General features: G+C 51.9%; 2 protein-coding genes across 2 annotated transcripts in view; one reads left to right on the top strand and one right to left on the bottom strand.

Moving 5' to 3' along the window:
- RIMS4 (regulating synaptic membrane exocytosis 4) overlaps positions 1-10,965 on the top strand; it is a 60,705-nt gene extending 49,740 nt beyond the window's left edge. Inside the window, exons 4-6 of the mRNA XM_076351612.1 lie at positions 178-279; positions 537-676; positions 2,617-10,965. Of these exons, the coding sequence (XP_076207727.1) occupies positions 178-279; positions 537-676; positions 2,617-2,835 (461 nt within the window). The 3' untranslated portion in view covers positions 2,836-10,965. The remainder of the gene's footprint in view (positions 1-177; positions 280-536; positions 677-2,616) is intronic.
- Positions 10,966-14,655: 3,690 nt separating this feature from the next.
- Positions 14,656-19,748, bottom strand: KCNK15 (potassium two pore domain channel subfamily K member 15). The gene is made up of 2 exons (XM_076352228.1): positions 19,440-19,748; positions 14,656-16,112 (listed from the first exon to the last, which is right to left on the bottom strand). The coding sequence occupies exons 1-2, from the start codon at positions 19,720-19,722 to the stop codon at positions 15,199-15,201; spliced, it is 1,197 nt and encodes a 398-aa protein (XP_076208343.1). The 5' UTR covers positions 19,723-19,748; the 3' UTR covers positions 14,656-15,198.
- Between the last annotated feature and the right edge of the window lie 4,103 nt (positions 19,749-23,851).

Below are 23,851 nucleotides of genomic sequence, written 5' to 3'. Positions count from 1 at the left end.
AGAGCTGCTCCAGAGTAACACAGGAGGAGATCAGGCACTCAGGGCCTACGGTTTGTTAGAGCTTGTAGCAGGCATGACATGAAGATTGTTTGGTTTGGTTTTGTTTTTTTAACATTTTAGTAGCCCACACATGTATAGTTTTGAAAGTCTTCTGTCTATTTTGACATTTTGGTTTAGGGGATGTGGAAATTGGCTTGCAAGAGCGAAATGGGCAGCTAGAAGTGGATATCATTCAGGCTCGAGGACTGACACCAAAACCCGGCTCCAAAACACTGCCAGGTAGTATGCTTTGACCCCCCAAAGTAACTAACTGAGCCCCAGCCTCCTGCGATGCTTGTGAATAGGAAAAATTTTAATTCTGCTTGGCTTCTGCAGGAATAAAGCAGTCTGTATTCAGTATTGAAAATAAGGCTGGTTGAGCAAATCTTTTCACTGCTGTAAATGCCTTCTTTAGAAATACCTGAGACACGGCACTCTGTCTTTTCTAAAGTGAGCATGAAGATTTTTTCATATTTGACCATATTTATTTTTTCCAGCTGCTTACATCAAAGCTTACCTGCTAGAGAATGGCGTGTGCATTGCGAAAAAGAAGACAAAAGTGGCTCGCAAATCATTAGACCCTTTGTACAATCAGGTGTTACTGTTTGCTGAGAGCCCCCAGGGCAAAGTATTACAGGTAAGACGAGCAAGTCTCAGGTCTGCCCATCTCTCTTCCACCTCTGCTGGAAGATACTAAGTCTGGCAAGGGATCTGGATAATTAATGTAGATGAGAAAAAGCCGGTGTTTTCATTGAACCAAATGCACTTGATCTGAACGTAACAAATGGAAAGGAGAACCTCTTTTCCCTACTCAAACTGATTATTATTTGACACCCTGCCAGGTAACATGAGTGCCTACCAGGAAAAGGTTGATTTTTACTTTTTTAATTCTTTTTTTCCCGCCCAGTTAGGAGATAGGTAGTACCTATAGATGCTAAACAATCTTGCGGCATAGCTTGTCTTCTGTGTTTATATGTATTCAGAGCACTCTGCTTTGGCCATCACCCAATCGCATATCCTACCTCTTTCTACCTCTTTTCTTTTACTGCCGTACATTTTCTGCCATACTCATATTTTCAATTCTGCACCTATGTTTCCAGAGCAAAGAGTGATTTGCATTGTTACTTCATTTCCATCCAATAAAGCCTGGCTAAAATCCACTGGTAATACTGATGTAATTAATCCATGAGTTTCTATTGCTTACCTCCACTGGTATATGAATTGCCAGCTAACCTGCTGGATCCTTCTCGTTAGTGAACTCTTCCTCATTTACCCTGATTGAAAGCATTTTCCCCTGTTGCAACGAGACTGCACATTTTTGACTGAAATGGGGTGGGATCTGGCCTGGTCTGCTCTTGCCTTGCATTGGTTTCCTTACCTGCTGCCTTGCTGCCAGGAAAGACGCTTATTCCAAGCCAATAAAATGAGGACCTTGGCTCTCTGCCAGCGGCCGTGCCACCAAACCAACTTTCTGCAGTGGCTTGCTCCATCTCATGCTGACCTAGAGTGTTAGTTTTTCTCTTTTAATTGACATTCATTGTCTCTCCTACCTCATTTTACAGAAAATTGTAATGTTCTGGTTATTCGGAGCCTAGGGAAAGAAGCTGTCAGGATTAGCCAGAGATCACTAGTCACCGTCATAACACATCGTACTCATCCTCTCCTCTTCAGAAGATGGACTCGCTCTGGAGTCAGTCGTCACCTTTGTCTTGAGCCACATAGGGCCACTCGGTCATGTGCAGACCTCCTGCATGCCTAAGCCCATGACCCTCCATACATCTGTTGTTCCACCCACTGGTCTCTCCATCGTGTTGTAAGTGTGATTCAGCTTTCCCTGCTCGTCTGCCAGCTCTCTTTCATTAGACCTTCCTCTGCGTCTGCAAGTCTTTCTCGGCAGTCTGTTCTGCTTCCCCTGCATGCCACTCCATGTGTGCCCCTTACGTCACCGGTCCCGCTTGCCAGCGCTCGGCTCCTGCCCTTTCTCCAGGTGAGTAGCCATGCCTCGTCACCATCTGCCCTGTGTCACAAGCTCCGAGTGGAGAAGTTAAGACATGCTCTTTTCCTCAAACTGTTGGCTCTTGACCCAAGCTATTGCCCACCTTTTTTTTTTTTTTTTTTGGTGGTGTATTTTTCCAGGTCAGGAGCCCTTCCTGCCCTTTTCCCACAGGCCACCTTTTGTTGTGTCCAAGGTCCGTTGCTGTGCCAGGACCAGGTTTTACGTGCAGGTGTTGGAGCTGCAGCTCCAGGGATACTTTGTGCACACGCTGGTCCTGCCCAGCAGGTAGAAGAGCAGAATGGTGTCTCATCCGCACATGCATTCACCTCTTCTCCATGGGGGCATGGCAGGAAAAGTCTGATAACATTAGGAGTTGTAAAACTGTGCTTAAAAAAAAAAAGTAAAATCATCAGCCAGAGCTTCACGTCACCTGTTGCTAGTGTAAACCTTTCTGCTCTTCTCGAACTGTAGTAAAGCCCCGGGAAGTTGGATGAGTAGAAAGAAGGATTGATCAGACTTGTGCTTCCCAAGCAAGTGTGCAAGTTGGAGGATTAACTGTGCTCCCCCCTCTTGTTCCTAAGGTGATAGTCTGGGGAAACTATGGACGCATGGAGCGCAAGCACTTCATGGGAGTCGCCAGGGTCCTCCTGGAAGAACTGGATTTGTCAACTTTAGCAATCGGCTGGTACAAGCTCTTCCCAACCTCCTCGATGGTAGATCCCACTACAGGCCCACTCCTGCGTCAGTCCTCACAGCTTTCCCTGGAGAGCACAGTGGGACCCTGCTGCGACAGGTCTTAGTGAGTAAGGAAGGGGGAACTGCTTTTGTTTTTTAAACATGCTGTCAAGGTTTTGTTTGCTGGAACTCTGACCTCAAGTGCAATGCATGTTCAATCAGTTCTTGTGGAGCTGGAAGAGGAGGATAAACCAGTGACCTTAGACAGAAGATGAGGGGGAGGGCGCTGTGCCCTCTCCGTCCGAGGAGGAGGTGCCGTGGGGCATGAGTCCTAGTTGTCAAATTAGACATACACCTCTTGTTTCACTTCTCTCGCTGTCATTCTTGGACCCTTGTTTCAGATAGTATTAACCCTGGAAAGTTGCAGCGTTTGAAAGCATTTGGGGGGAGTAAGGAGGGTATTTTTCTTAACTGTGCATCTTAGAAATTTCTAATACGGAATCTTTCACGAGAAAGTACCTGAAAAATTCAGAGGCTGATATCTGACCTAAAAAGAGCAGGAGCAGAAAGTTTCAGAGGAAGCATTAGGTTTTTTATAAGGTCTTTCTTCTTGAAAGGAAGAAAAAGAAAGAAACCTGCAACTCTTTCTTTAGAATCAGTTCCACATCACTGAGTCATGTTAACTGTAACACTGTCGTCGCTGTGTTTTCAAACTGTGCCAAATTACCAGCAAGTGTCTTTACTGCATTACTTGTCTAACACTGCTGATGAAGCATACTTGGTGGGAGAATAAGTAGCGCCTACTTAGACCAGACAGTTTGAACAGAGTTTGAGTTTAGCAGGCCAATTAACTGCAATTTTGCTCAGAAAAAAACCTAGCACTAGAAGTGGGAGCTGAACATCAGACTTGCAGCTTGAGATATGTTTTGTATTGTCAGATACAACATTCTGCAATTTACTGACTCCCTTACTTGTTGCTGTGCATCCTTCCATCACGATGTCTTCTATCTCCTGCTTTTCTTCCATCTCCTTTGTACTGGTACATATCTGCTGGAGGTGCTGCCCTTCCCGTTGTGCTATGGACTGACCTGAAACAGGACTGTTTTATTCTGCCACGGGAGAGGAGATTGAGGTTTCTGGGGGCGCGGAAGAAAGAAACCTCGGTTTTTCATCTGACAAGAAGGTGCTGGAGAGCATGTAACCTTCCTTGTGGAGAAAAAGGTGCTTTAGACAGTAGTGGTAGTACAAAAACCTTGTCAAGTGTCCTGAAAGAGGAGATGCAATCCCCAAAGTATGGAGAGGGTAGTGGGTGAGGAATCTGAAGACGCTGTGGTCACAGCATGTCTATTTTGTTAACTAAGTGCAGCACTAACTGTAAACGAGTCTGGTAGATTAAGCCAGTAAAGCACATTCTCTGAGCTGCTGAGCTACAGCAGCTGTTGTCAGCAGAGTCATGTGCTGGAGTAAGTGCGCTACATCCTTCAGACAATTAAAACCTTGTTATCCAAAATCACAGAGAATCTCCAAAGATTTTCTGTTGATAGACCTGTTTTGGCTAGGTTTTGTCTTCGTTCCTAATGAGGATTTGATGACTGCTGTGTCAGAATAAGCTTTTGGAGGTGTTTTACTTTGTGATTTAAAAGTGAAGGTCCCATGTGACGTTTCGGAATGAGCGGATTCTTGACCTGTCGTAGGCATACTGAACATTTATTTCTGCATGTGGACCTCAGCTTTGTTAGAATAAAAGCATGAGTGTTGAGTGGATGGCAAAAGCAGTTGCTTTTGGTCCTAGCTTGTCTATGGCATTTTAAGTTATTTTGAGATAAATTACAGGATAGATGGAAAAATAATAGGCCTTACAATAATCTCTGTAAAAAATTATATAATATAAAGGAGAGGGAAGGAGGATAAGGGACATAGATTGAATGGTTTTTGAGTCTTCAGTGGCAAAGTGTCAACATTTCAGATAAATCTCTTAATTTCCTTGATCAAATACATGTCTGGCCTCTCACTAATTATTTTTTCTAATCGTATTAGACAACTTCTATATATTAGCTGAAGAAAGTTTGTTGCATGCTGGTCAAACTATGTTGTGGCGCTCTCTTTTATTTTTACTTTTTAAAAAAGCACATTTACTGTAATTCAAGTCAGCATCTTTTCCTCTTGGTATGTAGTGAGTACTAGGCAATATTGTACAATACGTGTATGAACTAGAATAGATTAGGTAGATTTAGTGGTTTGTAGCACTGGATCTTTTAATAACTATGTCTTTAAAAGGACCGTGGGGAGCTCCAGGTACATGCCAGACCTGGCAGCTGAGTAACAGGGCTTCTGTGTTAAGTTATGCCGAAAACTTTATATTGGTACTTAGTTTGGACATTATCTACCAGTAATAGCTAGTTAATCATGGTTTTCCTGTGTCCAATAAGATGAATGCAACATTTTTGCAGTCTTTAATGAGGAGTAGGAGACTATATATGCCAAAAATATTCCCCCAGAACACTTTTTTTAATGACTGTCTGTTGAAAAGCTCAGTTCCTGTATGCTTGGCAAATGTGTCTCTGTATCCTACCCCTCCAAAAGCTCTGCAAGCTCAGTGATGATCGGTTTAGTTACAATAGGACTACTTAACACTGAGGACTATCTTCCGTATGTTTTTAATAAAGCTAAAAGGTCACTATCAGGGTGTAAAAAAAAAAAGTTACAGTTCTACTTGTGTTATTTTTGTTAACGTCTCAGATTCTGAAATTTGGAGGCAGTTTAAACAGTCTGCTCCGTCCTGTTTTCTTCTGCATTTTTTACGTGGTTGATTGTAGTCCAGTGGTTCTCACTTTTGTTTCTACTCACTTCCAAGTCCTGTTTCTCCCCAGTAAGCGAACGTTGCAACCCCTGGCTGCCACGCACAGCGAAGTCACGTGAACTAGCAAGTGCAGATGATCGTCCTTTGTAAAGCAGACTCACAGGAGCCCTTCTGAGAGTGCCCACGGGGCGCAGAGTGAGGCCAGGAGAGTTGCACGGTACCCTACAGTCTAAATTCTTGCTTCACTCATGCCCATGACTCCTGCACTGACCATGGTGTGTTATAGTTAAAAAAGAAGTCTTCTAGTTACCCATCAATTTAAAGACTCCCAGTATAGCATCCAAGGCAAGTCTCAGGTTTGGAATAGCTTATTTTCATAAAGCCTAACCTTTTTCTTTCCCCTCAAATTTGACTTGCCAGTTTCTGTCTAAGGTGACGTGATACGACAGTTGGGATTACCAGTGTGGTCATGTAAAAAGTAGCAGTTTGCTAGAGTGATGAGCAGCTGAAGACTAAACTTTGGTCCCCCTTGCAAGTCCTGACTGAGTTTTTTTCCTGTGTCTGAGTCTAGCTGTTAGTTATAGTCAGGGAGGGGGAGAGAGAGGAAGAGCAGGAGACTTTTAAAAAAAAAAAAAAAAAGGGCATCATAGTATTTTTGGTCTGTGAACGATGATGAGGGATGAGACTGAGGAGAGAGAAATACCTCCTCAGCTCAGGGTCGATTCCCTGTTCCTTGTGCATGAAATACTACATTTTAACAGTAGTGGGAGGATTGCTTGCCAAAAAAGAAATGGAGAACCGGTCCCTAAATGTTACCTGCATTACTATTACCATGGAAAACAAAGAAATCCTGATGCTGAGAGCATCCCTGAGAGCAGAATGATCTCTCCCCAGTGGGAATCCCCTGCACACAGGGAGAGCAGAGCAGTGAAACCATGCCTCACACGCGGCTTTGTCCTCTTTGTGGTCCGAGCAAAAAGCAGCCCTGACCGTGGTTAGTCCTGGTTTGTTCAGGCAAGAAATGAGATATTTTCCCAGTCTCCTGGTGTTGCTTTCCCTTTGCCCCAACACAGCTGGGATGCCACAGAGCCAACACAAGGTCCTCACTCTGCGATTCAATCCATGGGTCCTCATCCTGCAGCCGAAGCCACGTGGGCAGGCTGGAGCACCCCTTTCGCACTGCGTGCGGGCATCTGTGTCCGCGGGCAGAGTAAGGGCCAGATGACTTTATTGTTTAGCCAAGTACATCCCCGCTTCTTGGCCGTGGATTGTTTCAAAGAACATTGCAGAATTATTTGCTTTGAATGAAAATATATATTTATTGTTGCTAGCTACCGGATCCTTTATCAATGTACTGTTCTAAATTTGCAGGTCTTCTGGAGTATGAATATCACAAGTTCCTGTAAAGGAGCTATTTTTAAGATGTTGAGGCAGTTAACAGAATCTCAACCTAAGCATGTTTAGTAATGTTTAGACAGCAAGACAACTTTTTTATGAAACTCATTTTAAGTTAGTTTATTACATGCTGTTGGTAATATTTTAAAACAGGAAAAATATTTTTCTTTAAAGACAAAATGATGTATGTTTTTTAACAGATAACATAATTTAGTGTTTTCAAAAATGTTTAATGTTCTTGGTATGAAGTTTACTCATTCTTTTGATTTCTATGTTCCTTGTTATATTTTATCAACTTTTTTCCAAAAGAAAAGAGGCATATGTAAATAAACACCAGAAAAGAGTCCTATAATAAATTCTGTTCAAACTGGCCATAAAATTATTAGTAAATATTTGTTATCAGTCATTAACTCTCAGCTACTATTCAAGCCTTTGTTGAAAGAATTGATGTTGTATTTTCAAGATGAAAACTACTTAGCTAGTTTTGTCATAATCCTGTACTCTGTATAAAAATCTTTTTATAAAGAAAGTCTAATAGGCTAACAAGCAATAATATATTCCATTTGGTGTGCACAGATTGTGACTTGCAGGCTGTAGTACATATTGTTGATACAGTTTATAATTGTCTTCAATCTCAATGACATCACTTTTGAAAAAGATCCATATTAACTTTGATTGTAAAAAAACGAAGACTGGGCTGTTGCCTTGTGAGATATATTCATCCTATAGACTTCTCTGTGAGTATATGTGCCCATCGACATGAAATCTCTCTTGGGTGAAGAATGAAACAGCTGTAGGTGACTTCATACTACAGAGGTAAAAAATAGTTTCAATATGAACTTCATGACTGTTTCAATCTCCCTGTTTTTCTTAGGCTATCTAGTATTTGTAACTCGATGAAAATGGTTCCCACTGCCACTGTAGCCCTGATAAAGCAAAAAAGCTTTTGCACTCTGGGGCCGCATGAGTTCTGCCTGACAGCTGCCTATTTTCCTCGAGATACCAGGGGCAAACTAAAGGGAGGGTTTTTTTCAGAGCAGCAGATTGAGCTGCTCTCCTTTGAAGGCTTTGTGGGTTATTTTGTCCATTTCATAGGTGGTATTTGTCCATTTCGTTAGAAAATTCCACCCAAGGCAGGGAGATTGCACCTTCGCAGAGGATCACAGGGGTCTAACGTGTAAAACAGGAACAGGCTGTTCTGTGCCATTCTTCAGGAGTTAGATAATGCTGGGCAAGATTTTTCCAAAGCGGCAGGATCAGGATATTGGATTTTAAGTCAGCTCTGTCATTGATGCAAGCGTGTAAAATAAAACAGCTTCAAAACAGCATCCCAGTTCATTGCCTGTGGATTTCTCGCAGCATTTCCCTTAGGAAAAATCTCATGTTGTTTTCAAGATTGCCGGTCCGCTGGCCGTGCAGGCAGGAGGTCACTGGCCCAGTGGTGCTGGGAGCCCCGTCGAACGATGAAATAATTCACTTTTTTTGTGCAACGCTTTGAGAAGAAAAAGAGCCGTGTAAATGCAAAGTGCCGTCAGTAGAGAAGTCCAGGGCATATTGAGACCTGGAGCGAGCATCTAAAATGAAATTGCAGCTACCAAATTTGAGCCAAACGTTTAGAAAAGAGGATGATCAGTGAAAGCCTTTTCATGTTTACCCCAGCGCTCACCTGCCAAGGCACGTATGTTTGTGAACGTCCATATGTGTGTGTCTGTACGAATGGATACAGGCACACAGCGCACAGTAACGCTTTGGAAAATGCCAGGTTCCCTTAGGGAGGTGAAATCCCTCTGAAGGGGCTGGCTGGTTGTGCAGTCAGCACCTCACTCCCTTGTATGAGCCCTTTGCCCATGCAAGACCCAGCAGCCAAGCCTGTGGGACATCCGTGAAACCCGGCATGGCAGAGACCCAGACGCAGAGACATGCGCCCTGCGTGTATCTGACGGTCTGCCTGGCTTTCCAGCGTCTGTCTGTAAATGTCGTAATTCCCCAGGGAGTTTGCAGGTGATTAGGTATTCTCAAAATGTGGCTAACGAGTCTTAAACTCACACTGCCAGACTCCTCTCTGCTCGGTGGCCAATGTCCCAGTGGCCAAGCAGCCGCACGTCCATCCCTAGCCCCAGCCGCTCACCCACGACAGCAGCGTCAGACTCGCTCCTGGGGAACCTCAAGCTCTTCTCATGGTGTAGACACCCTTCTGCCCTCCCTTCCCTGCGGAAGCTGCTCTCATCCTGGTGGAGGAGAGGAACCGGGGAGAGTTTCTTGTAGCATTTGGTTCTTTGCACTTTAGCGGCTGAAACTGAGAAGGAGCCAGCACCAGCCCTTTACAGAGCACCAGCAAACAGAGGCCACGACCTAACGATTTTCCCTTCATGACTTTCCAGTAGCTAAAATAGCAACCAAAGCTATATTGTTGAACCCCCCTCTGCCAGGTCAGTAGACAGCCTTTGCATTTACACTGCACGCTGGGCACCTCACATGGGCTTGAGACCCCCTTGCGTGGGAAGGAAGGGGCTTTGTCTTGCAGGAGGCCGTGTGGGCACATGCAGCGCGTGGGCAGCAGTGAGCTCTGCTCGCTGAGCAGCGATGGGGGCAGAAGCAACCTGAGGGAAGAATCGAGGCACACCTTCTGGTGAAGCCATGCCCACAAGCTTTCCAGGAGCTAGGATTTTGTAGTTGCTTGGGCACCACAGATTGGGGTAGCTGCCCACCGGGGCTCCAGATCCCTCTAAACACCAGCTTGGAACTTTAAATCCTGCAGCAGTTTTTTCTTTGGGGCTGTTGCTCCTTACCCAGTGCTGCTCACTGGTCTCTGCTTTGGTGATTCCATCTCCTTGACCTGGAGCTGGTTTTGGCTTTGTTTGGAGCAAGGAAGAGCGAGGTTTGGAGAGTGAATCCAAGGCACGTTCCCCCAGCCTCACCGTGCTGGGCTTGCCTTCCTCCTGCGAGCTGCAGGCTGGTCCCTGCGCCAGGTGGAAAGGGCATCCTGGGGATGCAGTGCCTCACCCGAGACCCCCTCACGCAGCACTGCCGTGGCCTGCCACCCACCTGGGATGCCAGCGTCCTGCCCATGTTTTGTGGCAGTCCTGAATTCAGACCACCAGGGGGTCCTTTGTTTCCCGTCCTTGGTAGGAGCTAGGGGTCTTCTGCAGGGGCTCCGCAGCCCACGCAGGCGTGATGTGCCATAGAGACGGCCAGGAGAAGGCAGGGACAGGGAGGGAGCTGCCGCTGTGCTGGCCAGGGAGAAGGGGAGCTCCCAGCGAGCTTTCCTCCAGGTTCCCTTTGCTTTCCCCTGCACCCGCTGCTCCTTACGTGGGTTCTCCCTTCCCTCTCGATACGAGGCCTTACTCCAACACGAGATCGGAGATGGAGGCTGCCCGCAGCATCTCTTTGCACTGAAGCATCCATCCCACGCTGCCTGCGGGGAGCCCCGGGGCAGTGCCGCAGAGCTGGCCTCTGCTCGGGGATGGAGCCACCGCTCCCAGCACATCCACGCTCTCGCCTCCCCAGCACCAGCGTGCCGGCGCTCTGCCTTGTACCCCCACTGCCCAGGGGCCTGGCCATGGTAGGGAAATCTGCTTTCATGGGGTTAAACCTTTTTACTTCATTAATTGCTCCACAAAACCCAGTAGCTTTGCAGGGGCACTACACAGTTGCTACCTCTCCTCTTGCCTTTCCGTAGGAGTGGGGGCAGCTGATCTGCTCTTTTTGGCCTCTGTAACCCTCTCCAAAACTTTTTGGAGGTTTTAAACATTACCTGGTGAGATGTAATCTCTGTGGAGCCAGAGGGAACACAGGCAATGGAGCCGGGCAGCCTGCTTGCCACGGTGGCGAGTCGCTTGCGAGGTGCATGAGCTGCCTTGGGTGGAAGGTGGGACGCCGTCCCGGCAGCGCTGGTGTGCCGCCGGCCGCTCGTCTGTAGTCGGGAGAGGATTCTGCTGTACTTTTTTCCTGTCTGTAGGTTTTATTCAGACAATATGTAATGATTGAGTGATTTACAATTCAGTGTTAAGCTAATGAAAACGTTGATAATGGTGATAATAAAACCTTTTTTTTTTTTTTCCTACGGTGTGTCGGAGGTTTTTTGTGGAGTGTCTCTGCCCTCTCTGTTGCCACCACTGTCATCTTCAACCTAAGATTTCAGCTGGCCCATCCCTTCTCCTCGTGCCTATAGGGAATGAGAGCAGCTCAGCCTGGTGTGTTCCAGCGCTGTCCCAGGCTCCTGCCCAGTGCTCTCCGTGGAAGGGCCCTCTCTGAATCAACCCCAGCCTCAAGCCTGCATTTCCCTGTGCCATTTCCAGATGTAATTTGGCCGTGGTCATCTCCAGGCACAGAACTAAGCTTGCTCCCAGCTTGTACGCTGCTCGCTACCCCAATCAGAAGCATTCTGCTCCTGCTGTTTTCTTCCCAAGACCCTTCATAGTCAACATTCGCCATTCAAAGTTGATTTTGAAACCCTGGAGGTGAAGATGCTGCTGACAGAAAAAACTACCCCTGGCCCAGGCTGTTGGGAATGCCAAGAGTCAGTGTGGGTGCAGGGGGAGCCTGGGGACCCTTGGGGAAGGAGACCCATGGGTGTTACTGGCTGTGCAGCTACTGTCTGGTCCTGGATGGCCTCGAGCTGCGAGCCCTCGGGTAGGGAGCGTTTGGGGGCTCTGGTGTGACTCCTGCTGTGGGAGTCTGTGGGAGGAGGTGGTGAGAACAGGCAGTGTTCCCTGGGGAGCCGCTGCAAGCCCTTTTCCCGTGGGAATTATGAGGGATCGCAAAGTCCCCAGCTCACTGAGAATTTCTTAAAGGTTTTTTCTCATGCCTCCAAATCCCTCTGCAGGTCATCAGGGCAGGACCGAGGGGCAGGGCAGCTCCCCACCCAGCCATCCACCCACCCCAGCTACAGCCCCTGGGGGAGCAGCGGTGGAAGGGGGAGGAGGAGGATTCCTCCAGCGGTGCGAGTGCCTGGGAGGTGGGGGCAGCCCGGCCCAGCATGGCACCTGGGGACGGACGGCACCTCCCACCATCATCTGGGCAGCTGGCTCAGACCATCGCCAGCTTCCAAAAGCAGGATGGGGCTCAGGCAGTCACTAAGCAACTGAGCTCCCCAGCAGCGCTGCCTAGCAGCTCGGGCTGCAGAAAAGCAGCAATTAACCCAAGCAGGTGCCCTGCTTTCTGCACTGTCAGCTCGTTGCCAGCTCCATCCTCTGCCCGAGACAGGCTCCGCAGTGCGGACGTCACACCGCCAGCCCTGGTGCCTCTGCTGGGCTTTGCCTTTGCATCGTTGCATAGCGGGCTCTGGGGCACGAGCACGGAGCCACTGAGCACTGGCAGCGCCGCACTGAATCCGGAGGGAGAGTGCAAGGCTGGCTCAGCCTCCGGATTGTGGTTGTTCTCCCACTTCCAGCTCCAGAAGAGGTGGGTTTCACCTGGTTTCACTTGTGCAGGAATTGAAGAGCTGCTTCCTTCCACTCTCATGGAAGGAAGGGTGAGAGGTGCCAGCTCCATCCTGGCCACTCGGAGGGTGTCCCAGGTTCAACACGGAAAGGGTGAGAGATCTCGGCTGCACAGCTCTGATGGCAAGGGCAGCACAGCACACCTGAGCCTCGGGCTGACAGCCTTGGTGAGGGTGGGGGGAGATGGGACACGGCAACGAAGGGGCTGAGCTGGTGGGATCAGCATGAAATGACACCACTGAGGAGCTGAGAAGCCAATTAAAGCCTCATTTTTAAGCCTGTTTTATATGCTTGCAGCTTGCTTTCTCCCCCCCTCCTCCCCCTTTCTATTTAAACCAAGGCTTACACAGCTGGTCCAGATTTGGGGCCACTGGTGCAAAGCGACGCAGCTGCTGAGCACCTGGGGGGAACTGCAGCCAGGGCATTTTGGTGGTGGGAGGCTCTTCACCCCCCTGCCCATGTGATGCCACACACCCCGAAGGGCCCTGGGGAGCATCCAGGCGAAGGTCTCGTAAACCAGCTCCTCGTGCCAGCCCAGCAGCACCTGCACCATCCTCCCTGCCTGTGTGCCTCAGGCTGCGCAGCCCAGGGCTGCGCTCCTAGCTCCATCACTGTCCCCTGCCCGCACGTGGGACGAGGGGATGGGCTGAGGCTGGGAAGCGCCGGGCATCTTGCATGAGAGTCCTGCTGCCCCAGGGGCAGGAAGGATGGATCTACCGTGGCCACATCGTACCCCGAGAGTGGGTGTAAAGCCCTACCTCTGCCTCCAGTGGGGTGGAGAACCTGGCAGGGAGCAGGCAGCCGTGCCAGAGAACTTCCCCCAGATAAAGGCACCAGGCAAGGAACACCCCCTCACCTACCCAGGCAGTGCAGCAGCCCCACTGCAGACCGGCCCTGCCGGCACTGCTCTCTTCTTCTGCCAGCCGGCCCCAGCAATCAGACCTCCTGCCCATCCCTGTACTTGCCTGCTTGGGCATCGCCTATCTCGAAGCCCAAATCCCTGCCATTTTAGAGACTGGAACAAGAAAGTCCCAGTTGTAACAAGCCTGGACAGATCTGGGGTGACATCGAAGCCCAAAGCTACCTCCAGGGAAGCCCAAGCAACCAGGAAAGGTTGGAAACGTGAAGATCCCTGGCCAGGGAAGGTGGAAGAGCTCAGGGCATCCCCGTGTGGGGTGCAAAGACACCATCCCACGATGGGCAATGAGACCCAGCTCCTTCCCAGCTCTGGGACAGCCACTCCGCCCCCCTCCTCCCTCTGATGCCCAAACATCCCAGCAAACATCCACAGGGATAATATCCCTGGATATTAACACTGCCCACACCCCCGTGGCAGGGGAGCCAGCCCTGGGGTACCCCTGCAGCCGGGCAGGGCTGGGGTTTGGGGCTCGGACACATCCCTCTGCTCCCCCTCGTGACAAATAACCACCACCACCAGCTGGATTCACCTTTTATTAAACTGCCCAGAACAAAAAGAGGAGACAGCAAAGCCTGCCCTGAGGCCTTCCCAACGCTGGTGCTCTCCATGCCTTCCCCACCAGGAAAAGGGGTTTTTCCTCCAGGAAAACACCCTCAGAGGGTATTTTAGATAGAACTAAGAGTGAAAATGTCCCTTTATTGGGGGAAAAAGTGAAATGAAGCTCCTACTGCTGTCAGAGCCCAGTCCTGCTTTCTTGCAGACGAGGCAGGATGGACACGGGCCATGCTGGGGGGCACCAGCTGGAAACAGCCTCCCAGGTGGGGCTGTGCAGGTACCGCATCCCGCCTGGGGACGCACATCAAGATGGGATCACCCCACCTCTGATAACCCCAGCAGCAACGAGCACAAACCCATGGGCTCGTGGGGACTGGGAGGAGGCGAGGAGCAGGCACGCTCGCTGGGCTGCCAGCTGGAGGAAAGGTGGTGAAGGAAAGGGTGATTTTAGCTAATGATCTCATGATAACGATAAACCCTTTGCAGGTGGCTCTATATGGTTCAGGGAGGCTCTTCCTGGGGCTGTGCCCTTAGCACAGTCTGGGCTCATCACAGAGGAGGGCTATGGCTGGGCTGAAGGAGTTCAGCTTCCCCTGCGAAGGGGACACAGCATCCCACCAGCCAGCTCAGCCCGGAGGACCCACCAGCAGCGAGGTGAGGTGTGCTGGTGGGTACGTGGGTGAGGGTATGGACCTCCAGCTTCCAAAAGTACTAAGCCAGCCACAAGCCTGAGCTTAGACCTGGAGGGCTGGTCACGGGAGATGCAGTGCCACGAAGCTGTCCCCTTGTGCTGAGCAGCAGGACTGCAGCCCGTCCCCCTCCTGCCCACCTCTCCCTGCCCACCCACCAGCTGCAAACCTGCTGTGTGGCACCAACTTACCTGCACCTGGTGTCAGGGGACAACCTGAAGATCCCCAACCCTGCAGGGCTCACTAACACGGGCTTTGCTTCCGATACGCTCTCAGCAAGTGCAATCCAGCCCATGTAGCAAGAGGCATGTGCTGGCAGTGGCCACAGCCAAGGTTAGGCAGGGTGGGAGGGCAGCAACGCCTCCGTTTGGGGAGCAGGGAGGCAGGAAAGCAAACCTACAGCTTGCTGGACTTCATATCGGGGGGTCTCTTGCCAGACCCAAGTGCTTGAACCTACTTGGGAGGAAAAAGCAAAGAAAAACTGACAATGTCATTCAGTGCCTGCAAAAAGGAATGATTATTTCTCAACAGGGTTTAAAGGCTCCTGCTGGACCCTGCGTGGGGCTGGCTGCCAGCTGAAAAGGGAGAGGAACAGAAGAAATGAGAGCAGTAAGAAGGACCTGACATCTCTGTTCTTAATTTTTCATCATAGTAAGACTCGAGCACTGAGTACAGCTCAGCACACGCTCCTAGATGGATTTCCTCCGCAGCCGGGGGTGTTGCCGGCAGCGAGCGCTGTTGGATGATAAAGTGCTCCCCGGGGAAGAGCCGGTCTGACCCCGCGTGCTCAGGGAGACCTCATCGATTTTGTAGGAAATGGAGTTGTAATACACGGGGTTGGTGTGGCAGCTCAGGGTCTCGGGGTGGGACGGCACCGGGCTGCTGCATAGCTGAGGTCTGTAGCACAGGCATGTGCAGAAGGAGGGGACTGCGGCCGCTGAGTTGGCCGACTGGCGCCGCTGCCTCTCCGCGTCCTCCTGGATCAGTGGGATGAGGTTTATCTGGCTCATCCTGTCCTCCACGGGGAGAAAAATGGCATTGCTGCTCCGGCTGTCCTCTTTTGGCTTGAGGTGGATGTTGTTCTGGGCTCTCCTCAGCGAGGCTCGCTCTTCAGCGTCCCGCCGCTCGTCCTCCGAGTTCATCGTCAGGAACCGCAGCACCACCAGGTTGAGGAAGGCGCCGATGACAGTCAGGCCCACCAGGATGTACATGAAGCTGAAAGCCACGTACGGGGGCTTCTTTTGCAAAGCCTCGTTCTTCTGCAGAGCCACAAAGTCTCCAAAGCCAATAGTGGTCAAGGTTATGAAGCAGTAGTAATAGGCATGAAAGAAAGTCCAGCCCTCGAAATAAGAGAAGGCTGCTGCACCAATGCACAGGGTCCCCATGCAGGACAGAAAGCCGACTAGGACCATGTTCTCCATGGAGACATTGGTTGTCCTCATGCCCAAACACTTCTTGATCTTCTTGAGCAGCAGCCGCACGACAGTGTTCATGCGCTCCCCCAGGCTCTGGAACATGACCAGCGTCAGGGGGATGCCCAGGATGGCGTAGAACATGCAGAAAACTTTGCCGGCGTCCGTGCCTGGGGCGGCATGCCCATAGCCTGCGAAGGAAAGAGGAAACGCAGGTGTCAAGCCCTCACTGGGGTTTCCAGCAAGGCCAAGGGACCAAGAGGAGCAGTAGGAGAGTGGAGGGAAAATGGAAAATGCATCAGTAACAGATCTGCAGGCAATGCTAACGGGGCCATGGGATGCCACACCCTTTGGGATGATGGCACATTGCAGTATCATATGGGCAGAACCTCATTTGGCCTCTAAAGAGAGAAGGTACCCTCCCGACAGCCCCTGAGCTTGTATGAGGTCACGGAGGCCAAGAGGAGCCCTAGAGCTGGATTGGGGTCTGCAAGCCTTCTGCAGCTCACAAGCAATTCAGAGGCAACGATGCCGTGCCAGCGCTGGGTCTGCAGGGTAACCTGAATCCCCACAGCGAGGGAGGACGGAGGCTCCGCAGGATGCTGAGACCAACAGCGCCAGGTCACCCTGCGGGAAGGTACGTGCCCAGCCAGTCCCACCCACAACTGCCCTTGCAGGGCGATCGTCACCTCCCCCTGGCACCCGCTCCTGCCCCTCCTGTCCCCTGAGCCCTCCAGTGTCACATCCATCTTTGACTCTCGGCTATATGATCATTTGCTGCGTGGCCTGTTGGATAGGAGCTATAGGGCCCCCGCGCTATAGGGTCAGTCCCCGCAGGAGCAGCTAAGTCTGGGAGGACTTCTGCAGAGCAACTTCAGATTTACTCCAGTGTCACTAAGACCCAGACCTAAAGCACTGCTGGATCGTTGGGGAGGAGGGGTTGTTCTGTTTTAAATGCAGGGAAGTATTTATGCCACCACGTCCCCGTCAGCCCTTGTCCCAGGGACAAGGAGCTGAAGGAGGACAAGGTTCTCCTTGAACACCTTCTGAGATTTAATTTCCCCACCTTGCTCCAAGTTTCAGAGCTGTGACTCAAGGACACACACAATTACACCGTGAGTCGTAATGAGCTATTCACTGCAATCTTCCGGACTTCGGTGATTCTGCACCCACCTCACTTAATTATAGAAGCTTAACAGAAATCAGTGGCCCCTGACCGAAGCGGATGAGTAACCAACTCGGTGCAAGGGAGTCACGCGGTGTGGGGAGTAACGGCATCCAAAGGCATCCAAGCCTTCTTTTGAGTTTCCATGAGAAACTACCAGGGCTGGAAACTTCCTTTCTGAAGGTGCCTGCAGAACAGCGTCGGCTCCTTCCCGTGCTGCTGCGTGGCCTTTCGCAAACAGCTATTTATATTTTCACTTTTGCCAGGTAACCACATGACTTTTGCATGAAGATATGGGGGAAACCCCCCCTTTTTTATTTCTCAGTCTTGTTCAAAGCTGTGACTTGGCTTCACCTCTGTCTGCTGCCAGTGGGTTTCCAGGACTCTTAGGGAAGCTGTTAGCACACAGCGATGGGAAGACCAGAGGATGATAACCACGTTGTCCCAGGCTCCCGAGCACACCTCCCAGTTCAGGAAACTCCTGCAATGGGACAGGGCTGGAAGGCTGAGGACAGCGTTACCCTCGACCGTGCTGTGCTCCAAACTGCAAGCAGGCAGGAAGGGACCGGTTTCTAATTGCTCTGTCTGTTCATAAACCCACGCAATCAAAAATGATAAACTTAATGCCTGCATGCCACATTTCACAGAATACAGAGCAGACATGAGACTGCAGTGGCAAAAAAACCCCAGTCAGATCCAAGCTTAATGACTGAGTGCCATTATCAGGTCCTAGGCTACAAGATAATACAATGACAGCAGTGAGGAGGTAAATATAATGATCCGGAAAAGCAGTAAGTGGAAAAACAGTTGTTGTATCCTGAGAGACTGCTGAAAGTATTTGACTGATGCTTTCAAAATGACAAAGGGAATTAGAAAGAGTAAACACTGCTACATTAATGTTAAAACTCAGATTCGGAGCACAGCCCCATATAAAGAGATCTAACGTGCCAGTGTTTTAGAAATATGACACCTGGGCTAAAATTATTTATCACATGTGGTGTGTGATAAGCGTAGCAATTGTTTGTCACAGTCAACAGAAAAATAATGTAAATGAGGCTATAGCCTGTCACGAGATGATGGAGATTTTCACTGAAGCCATTCATCCTACCCTCCTGCTGGGGCCTGACACTATCCATGCCCTGAACCCATCGCTGTTTGCTGGCCACGTGCGTTGCCAGCTGCACAAACCCCACAGCACATCTCGTGGGGGCACACGGAGGCCCCTGGGGCAGGACCTGCGGGGTACCTGCCCCTCCGCCACCTCTAGTCCCCTGGTAACGCAGCGCAGTTGATCCCACCAGCTCTTGTCCTGAGGGATGATGCTTTCAGCTACCAGATGTATTTCACCCATCCCAAGCCCCTTGGTAAGGCTGAGCCCCGTCCTACAGATGAGGAGGTGGCTGCTGGCTGTGGAAGGGCAGGATTCGGCCTCAGGGTTCCTGCCTCCAAGTCACTTCTGCTGATTGAAATCCCAGCACGAGCAACGACATGAGCACAGGATCCCACACCTGTCTACCCCCACGGGATGCTCAGGGTGCATGGATTAATAAAAGTGGATTAATTAAACAATGCTAAACTCCCATGTGGCTAATTTCACCTAGAATTAAGGCAATCCTCATTCAATTTAGTTTCATTCTCGTGCAAAATTGAAGAGGGCAAATCAAGGCTGGGCTCTAGTATGGGTAAGCGTGTCTACGCAGGGGTTCAATGTGACTCAATCAATCCCCTCCAAGCTAATTGACACCCATCTCTCTGCAGGTTCCCGTGCAGGCAGAGCGAGGTTCAGCGTCTGGTGGCTGTCTTGGCTCCCTGAAGCAGGTCTCGTACACCCAAACCTCCAGAGTTTTGAGCTGACAAAGAAGCCAACAGTTCTTGCCCAGCTCTTCAGCCTGGCTTGCTGGCTACAACACTCACTGCCCAGAGGACTGACGCGGCTCCCACCTCTGCCCTCCCACACCCCCGCCAACTTCTGCAGCTGCCTGCCCCAAAGGTGCCTGCAGAAGCTCCGCGTGCTGCCGCCTCCCTGGGACAACGTGCACGTCACGTTTCACGGCCCCAGCCACAGCAGCACCCCCGGCATCCCCCAGAACCGGGCGGCCCCCAGCCTGCCCGTGGATAACCTCTCCCACCGCTGGGCACTGGGGTCCCACAGGGTCACCTCGGGAGATGTCCCAGCCTAGCAAGGGTGAGACCCGCCTCTCCTACGCAGCCAACCCCCCCCCGGGCTGTCCTGGGGCACCCAGAGGTGGCGGGAGGTTGCGGAGGTGCAGAGGTGTGGGGATGGAGGGATACAGGGGCGCAGGGATGTGGGGATGGAGGGGCGCAGGATGCACGCCGGGACGCCGGCACTCACCGATGGTGGTGATGACCGTGATGGCGAAGTAGAAGGAGCCGGCGAACTTCCACTGCCGCCCGGCGCGGTGCGGCTCGGCCTGCAGCACCAGCCGCTCCAGCTCCCGGTAGTCGTCGGCGGAGAAGCGGTACTTCCTCCGCAGCTCCCCGCGCTTCTGCTCCAGCAGCCGCTTGCGGCCGCTCTCCGCCTCCGACTCCAGCGCATCGAAGACGGCGGCGCCCACCAGCAGGTAGGAGAAGATGCAGAGGATGAGCGCGGCCGTGCGCAGGTTCTGCCGCTTCATGGCGAGGGGCGGCCGCGGCGCCTCAGCCCGGGCTCCGCATGGCCCCGCGCCCGCCGCCCCCCGCGGGCCCCGCCGCGCACCCCCCGCGCCCGCCCGGCCCGGCCCGGCCCCGCGCCCGCCGCGCCGCCCCCTGCGCGCCCGCGCACCGCCCCCTGCGCGCCCCGCGCACCGCCTGCTCCGCGCAGCGGCACCGCGCCCCGCGCCCCGGTGCGCCGCGCACCGCCTCCTGCGGGCACCGGGCGCCGGCCCCCCGGGCGCCGGCTGCTCGAGGCCCCGGCTCCTGCGGGCACCGGTACCGGTTCACGTTGTCACCGAGACCGGCTCCCGCACGCCCCGAGCCCACCGTGCCTGGCAGCCCCGGGCCGGAGCTGGCAGCCCCAGGCTGCAGGTGAGCCCTAGCGAGGCCGTGCTCCATCCCACGCCGGTGACATTAGTAACAGTCCCTTTCCCCAAAGCTGCGCCTGGCTGCGTGCCACCGGGCTGGAGGAGCTCCTTGTGCCAGCGCCCTCGCCGCCTGCCCTGCCTGAAAGCAGGGACCTTTGGGGTTGTGTGGACTGCCAGCTGCTCCCGCAGCCCTGCGGTGCCATCCCCGTGCGGGCAGCCCTCGCCTCCGCTGCTCCGTCCGGCTCTGGGCAGGGAGGTGCTGCTTCACACCCACAGCAGCGAGGAGGTGCGTGTTCTCTGTGTTACCTCTGCTTTTTCCAGCCGGTCACCAGGGCGGATGGTCTGGCCTGCTGTGTCCAGTGCTGTTTTAAGACAGCAGAAAGGAAGAAAATAATCAGGTTCAGTGTTTCTGCTGATTTCTCTGACATGTTCATCAGGTGCTGCAGGTGCGGGGGGCTGCAGGGCCCACCAGGCGTGGGGAGCAGTGAGCAGAGCCTCCCCGTGCTGATGCACCGTGGACAGCCCAGGTCAGCTCGGAGGTGTGGGGAAATTAGCTGTGGTAGGAGACAGAGCCCACGAAGTGAAGACCCTGTTCTCGTTACTGGTTTCCTGAGCTTTTATGTAACCCTTACGTTTCACTTTCAAAAATAGAAAGATACTTCTCCGAGTTGTATGTTGCAGGAGATGGTATCTCCTTCAAGAAATAAACTCTCCTTTTGACTGGGAATAAAACAAACAAGGCCAACAAACCAATGAGCAGGCTTACACCCTCTTCGCTCCATCCATCTCACTTCTCTCTCTGGAGAGGCCAAGACGCTTTGGGCTTTAATTGCAGCAAAGGAGGTTTGAGTTGGACATAAGAAAACTTTCTAACCGTGAAGACAATGAAACACCGGAACAGATTGCTTGGGGAGATTGTGGCAGCCCTATCACTGGAGGAGTTTAAAAATAAGATAAGCAGATGTCTGCCAGAAGTGCTCTGGGTAGAGCTGGTGCCCTCCCGGAGGAGGGGATGACTCAATGCCCTCCTGGAGCCCCTTCCAGCCCTGTCCTCTGCATTTCCATGGCCAGCATGAGGGACACGGTGCCCTTTCCCGCTGTAATCATGAACTCTTTTTCACCCTGGACACTTGCCACTTCCCTCCTCCTTGCCGAGCCTCCGTGCCAGCACCATTAGTGAAAGCTGTTATTGAAGAAAAAATACAGGCTCCAGCATCCATCACCAGCAGCACAAGCTGTCGGTGGATTGCTGTTTGACATCGTAGCGCTTGCAGCCTCCTAAATCACACGGCAAAGCCTCCGCTGGAGGAACATGTCTGGCTTATGTTCTCCGTGGTGGTGTTTGCAGCCCTGCTAATGGGGCCTGGGATGCCGTCAAACCTCCAGACCCAGAGCAATGTGGGGGGCCGCCTGCTAGAGAAGATACGCTTCACCTGCTGCCATCCAGCTGCTGGTGATTTTTTCTGCTGGTCAACAATGACATCCCACCTTGAAGACAGGACACGGTGCTGCTAACTGAGCTCCTGTTGGTTCTGTTGCAGAGGAAGCGTATCTCATGGTGATCACATCACCGGGTGCCTGTCACACATCTTTTAGGAGGGGTTCTGGGGCCTCTGGTGCCTTGCAGGTCAAATTCTGGTGTCCCCAGGTAATATTTGGAGCATGATGTTGTAGCATGTTGTCCAAAGCCAGCTGCTCTATGCAGACGTTGGGCCAACATGCCAGTGCATGTTCAAGTGTGCAAAACCCTGGGACATGCTTTCCAGCCACGGAAGAAGATCGGCACAAGCTACTTGCACAGCTTCCTTTAGCAGCAGCATCAATCATAGATGGTCATGGGCTACCTAAATCCTCCACATTTTGTTTCCAAACATGTGTCTGTGACAACAGGCAGCAGTGCTTGGGCAGAGGTGGTAGAGCACGGCCTCCTCAAAGCACTACCTGCATAGGGAAGGGGCCTGTGGATGGCATCTCACCCTCCCTGTGGCTGGGGCCGTTTGGGGCAGGGGGACCATCTCCACCCCCGCAGTATGATCAGCTCTCAGCACTTCCTCAGCGTGGTTTCTGCTAGGCCTGTCCTCTTTGGGTCTTCTCCTGACTCCAGAAGAAATTCTCACCTGGCAGTGTCTTGTGCCATGGATCTTCCCTCGGCACGGCCTTTCCCTCCTACGCTGGGAGTTACAGAGATTCAGGCAAAACCTTTTTCTGGAAAAAAAGATTCTGTGCCATCGATGGAGCAGAGTTGGAAGAGGGTCTCATTCAGCAACGGGCACAATGAAATGGCTGCTGATCACTCCCACGGGGGCTTGGGACGTCACTGGTTTCTCCTTTTGGGGTTTGCTTTGACCTCATGCAGGTCACAGGCCCCTGTGGAATAAATGCTGCTCAGCAGGAACAAGCGTAGCAGGATCCAGCTCGTCATAAGAAACCCCCCCAGTAACAAATCCAGCGCTGATGAAACCAGGACCGTGCGGCAGTAATGCAAACTGTGTCAGATCGCTGTTGTGCAGGGCCGTCCCCCCTGAGGCACACTGGGGAGCTCCCTCAGTTCAACCTTTGTCTCTCCCTCGACTTCGCTGCGCTTGAGAAAGGTCAGGCGGGAGCCGCAGGATCAGGCCAGGCAAGATAATGTACTTTATCATTGATTTCCAGCAAGAAGTTGCATTATGAGATTAAATGTCTCATTTTTATTGCATGGGGAGGCAGAGAGAAAGCAAGAGCTCTGAAAATAAAATAGAAGTCAAAGTGATGTGTTTCTGTTGTAAGGTGCTTGTGACCGGGAATGAACATACCTTGTTTGTTCGGTCCTTTGGAGGTGAACTTTGAGAAGCTGCTTCCTTCTGAGGTTGGTAAACAAAGTCAAACCTCATCTGTGCTTAAACCAGTGCCTAATTAATGTGTCTAATTGGCCCACATCTACTAATTCCAGGCTGGAGGGGAATTTATTAAAAAGCTTTTCTAGTTTTAATGGATTGAAATAAGCAAAGCTGCTTAACAGTCTCAGACGAAAGACACTAAATAGGGACCAGCAGTGTGGGTCTCAGTCGGTCCCGCAGCCCGACGTACGTGGGGAGAGGTGGGAGCATCCCGCCAGCATTGCTCGAGCTGCTTCAGGCATCGACACTGCCTCAGTCTGCTCTGGCCTGGGCCAACAGCTCCTGGTCCCCGAGCAAAGGGGTCAATGTTAGCGGGAGGTGCGGTACCGGCTGCCGTCGCACCTCCGGCTGCCCTGCCCACCTACCCACGGGTGGCAGCCAGGGCTGAGGATGGGCTCTGGCAGGCGTCAGCCCCCTCCCCGGGTTTTGGCCCCAACGTGCTCCAGCTCTCCGGGGGCTGGGGGACCATCCTGGAGTGCTCTGCTTCTTTCGGTTATTTTTAAAGACCAAATAGATGTTTTATTTTGCCTTAGTAAAAGAATCAGCTATTCTGGCTTTAATGCCATTTAATACCGAGATTATAGCCTCGCAATGCCACAGGATATTTTTAAAGCAATGCATCAGTTCATTTCTAAAAAGGATTAGATACCGAGATATGAATAACACCCAGCTGCAGCTGCCCAGATGAGAGCGGGACTCCAAGCACTGCCCGGCTGTCCCAGGCCGGGCAGCACCGTGAGCCAGGCACGGGGAGCGATCCCTCCTCTCCACGCGAGGAGCACGGCAATGCCCTCTTCTGCGGACGCAGACTCCCTGACCGGATCCAGGCTGGATGTAGCAATGTTTGCTTCTGTCCCATGACTCCATAA

This window comes from Aptenodytes patagonicus, chromosome 14 (genome assembly GCF_965638725.1).
Source record: "Aptenodytes patagonicus chromosome 14, bAptPat1.pri.cur, whole genome shotgun sequence".
In the NCBI taxonomy this organism is placed as follows: Eukaryota; Metazoa; Chordata; class Aves; order Sphenisciformes; family Spheniscidae; genus Aptenodytes; species Aptenodytes patagonicus.
Note: the sequence above shows the minus strand (reverse complement) of the source record. Positions and strands in the feature narration are given on the sequence as shown.